Consider the following 2,973-nt stretch of genomic DNA (forward strand, 5'->3'; position numbering starts at 1 on the left):
TCTGCGTATAACTTTTTTGCCAAAATATCCGCAATAGTCTGCGCGTTTAAATATTTAGCATATTCTTTCCAAAAATACCCTTCCACCTCCGCTTCGCCCCAGCATGCAGGTTGTGTCAGAGAGACAGCCATGCAGAGAGAGCATGCAGGTGTGCGTGGGTAATGGAGAACGAGGAGGACGGGGGCGGAGAGCCAATGGCTGCATGGGGCATTTATAGCTGCTGCTTTCTCCCGTCCATGCGCGCAGGGGCATCTCCATCCACAAAGCAGGCAGCTAGTCCATATCTTGGTATGCGGGCTGGTGCTTACGCGCAAAGAAAAAAGAATCAAAGGGAGTATGTCACAAAGCTTATATTGTTGGATTTGTATATGAAAGACTATTTTAGGGTATATAACCTATCTTTTCTAAAGTTATTAAATCGAAGGTCAAAATTTGACCCAAACTACAAAGAGGACTAATAAACCAGGTAGTGGTTGATTTGGTGCCAATAATCGGCATGTTATTTGTTGACAGGTCTAAAAAATTGGTTGGCTACCAACTATAGTTCTCACCCATCTCTCAACAAAATTGCTAACTTTTGGCAACTTTCCATTCGCAATGCCGAATCTTGGCATCAAACCAAAAATAACTAGTTTCCCCGCAAAATTAAATGCAATCCCGCAATACCAGGCTAGCAGCTCCTTTTGATGTCGTCACCCCATATCACATCTTTTCCCCAATCCCAGGCTCAGCGATCTTCTCCGCCGATCTGCCCGCAGTCCGCGGTGTGGCCTCCCAGCCAGCCAGCCCACTCGTCCCGCTCACACAGACGTGCCATGCCGGCCCATGCCCTCGTGCTGGGATTCCCTTCCCTTCCCTTTGCACGCGCGCGCACCGTACGTGACGCAAGCGGTGACACACACCGGGCGAGCGAAGGAAGGCCCAGAATCCTCCAGCCGGTGCGTACACCACCCGTTCGATTCGATCTTCTCTCACAAGTTCCAGTCAAAACGTACTACTACTAGACTGTTCCACACACGATCCCACCCTCCCCTCTCCCCTATAAATCCTCCTCTCAACCTCATGTTCATCCTCACTCATCACCCACACAGCGTGCACAACACAAACACAAACACAGATCGATCGAGATCCAGAGCAACCAGGAGCAATGGCGGGCGAGAAGGGCCTGGTGCTGCTGGACTTCTGGGTGAGCCCGTTCGGGCAGCGCGTCCGCATCGCGCTGGCGGAGAAGGGCCTGCCCTACGAGTACGCGGAGGAGGACCTGATGGCCGGCAAGAGCGACCGCCTCCTCCGCGCCAACCCGGTGCACAAGAAGATCCCGGTGCTCCTCCACGACGGCCGCCCCGTCAACGAGTCCCTCATCATCCTCCAGTACCTGGAGGACGCCTTCCCGGACGCCCCGGCACTGCTCCCCTCCGACCCCTACGCGCGCGCGCAGGCCCGCTTCTGGGCCGACTACGTCGACAAGAAGGTCTACGACTGCGGCTCCCGCCTCTGGAAGCTCAAGGGCGAGCCGCAGGCGCAGGCGCGCGCCGAGATGCTGGACATCCTCAAGACCCTCGACGGCGCGCTCGGGGACAAGCCCTTCTTCGGCGGCGACAAGTTCGGGTTCGTCGACGCCGCCTTCGCGCCCTTCACCGCGTGGTTCCACAGCTACGAGAGGTACGGCGAGTTCAGCCTGCCGGAGGTGGCGCCCAAGATCGCGGCGTGGGCCAAGCGCTGCGGCGAGCGGGAGAGCGTCGCCAAGAGCCTCTACTCGCCGGACAAGGTGTACGACTTCATCGGCCTGCTCAAGAAGAAGTACGGCATCGAGTAGCCGCGCGGACGGACGGGCGGCCATGCATGCGCCATCCCGCCGGCCGGCCAATAAATCAGGGAGCGTTTGGGTGGCCTACAGTGCGTACGTTTCGGATATTGATTTCTTCGTGGAGTCTAGTGTTCGTGCGTGTGTGGTTGGTGGTAGTTGTTTGGTTTTGTTAGTGTGAGTGCGTCGTGGGTGCCGTGTACTCCTGTGTGTGTGTCAAGTGTTGCCACCTGCGATTCCATTTTCATTCCGTGCGATGAATAAATTAAGAAGGGGTCTTCTGGACGCGTCTAGCGGGCGCACGGCCGCCTAGGATGCTTAGCGAGCGGCCCGACACTTCAGATAATTTCTTGTCTCTCCTTTTAACTAGAATAGTCATCTAGTAGTCCCTTTTTCTGCTATGTATTAAATGTCAACATATGTATCTCCTCCTATGCATGTGTTTGTTCGTATTTATTTTGTGATTTTAAAATTTAAAAAGGCATAACTTTCAATCCGTGTCTTAAAATTAAGATCCGTTTTCACCGTTGAAACTCTTGCGACGTGCTCTTTAAAAGTAGATCCTACATGGGATGTTTTGATGAACTAGTCTTCCTGCCAGCTAAATATCAATATGTGTGCAACTAGACTACATGCCGCGCCAAATGAGTATGTGTGTCAATTGTCCTTTTGCTAACTAAACATCAATGTGTGTGCAACTAGACTACATTGCCGCGCCAACTGAGCATATGTGTGTGCCAATAATCCTGCCAACTAAACATCAATGTGTGTACAACTAGACTATATTGGCGCGTCAATTGCGCATATGTGTGTGCAATTAGTGTCCTGCCAACTGAACATCAGTATGTGTGCAACTAGACTAAATTACAAGCCAACTAAGCATAAGTGTGTGCAACTAGTCCTTCTGCCAATTAAACATCAATGTGTGTAACTATACTACATTACAAGCCAACTAAACATCAATGTGTGTGCAACTAGACTATATTACAAGCCAACTGAGCACAAAGTAGCTGAATATAAAACACCCCGATTACATCAAGCTCCGTCAGGTCTGCTGCGGCACTGTCGGACGCGTTGAGGAGGTTGGACTTGAGCGCGGTCAGGCTCTCGGGGAAGAGGAGGGGCCGGAGTCGGAGGATGTCGTCGGAGAGAGGAGTTTGCGGAGGAGG

At 52.4% G+C, this 2,973-nt stretch overlaps 1 protein-coding gene across 1 annotated transcript; it reads left to right on the forward strand.

The window, feature by feature from the left end:
- The first annotated feature begins 1,061 nt into the window (after positions 1-1,061).
- LOC100037538 (probable glutathione S-transferase GSTU1) lies at positions 1,062-2,298 on the forward strand. Its single transcript, XM_044543551.1, has one exon. It carries the CDS (start codon positions 1,148-1,150, stop codon positions 1,814-1,816), a length of 669 nt encoding a protein of 222 aa, XP_044399486.1. The 5' UTR covers positions 1,062-1,147; the 3' UTR covers positions 1,817-2,298.
- The last annotated feature ends 675 nt before the right edge of the window (positions 2,299-2,973 follow it).

This window comes from Triticum aestivum, chromosome 5D (genome assembly GCF_018294505.1).
Source record: "Triticum aestivum cultivar Chinese Spring chromosome 5D, IWGSC CS RefSeq v2.1, whole genome shotgun sequence".
Taxonomy (NCBI): Eukaryota; Viridiplantae; Streptophyta; class Magnoliopsida; order Poales; family Poaceae; genus Triticum; species Triticum aestivum.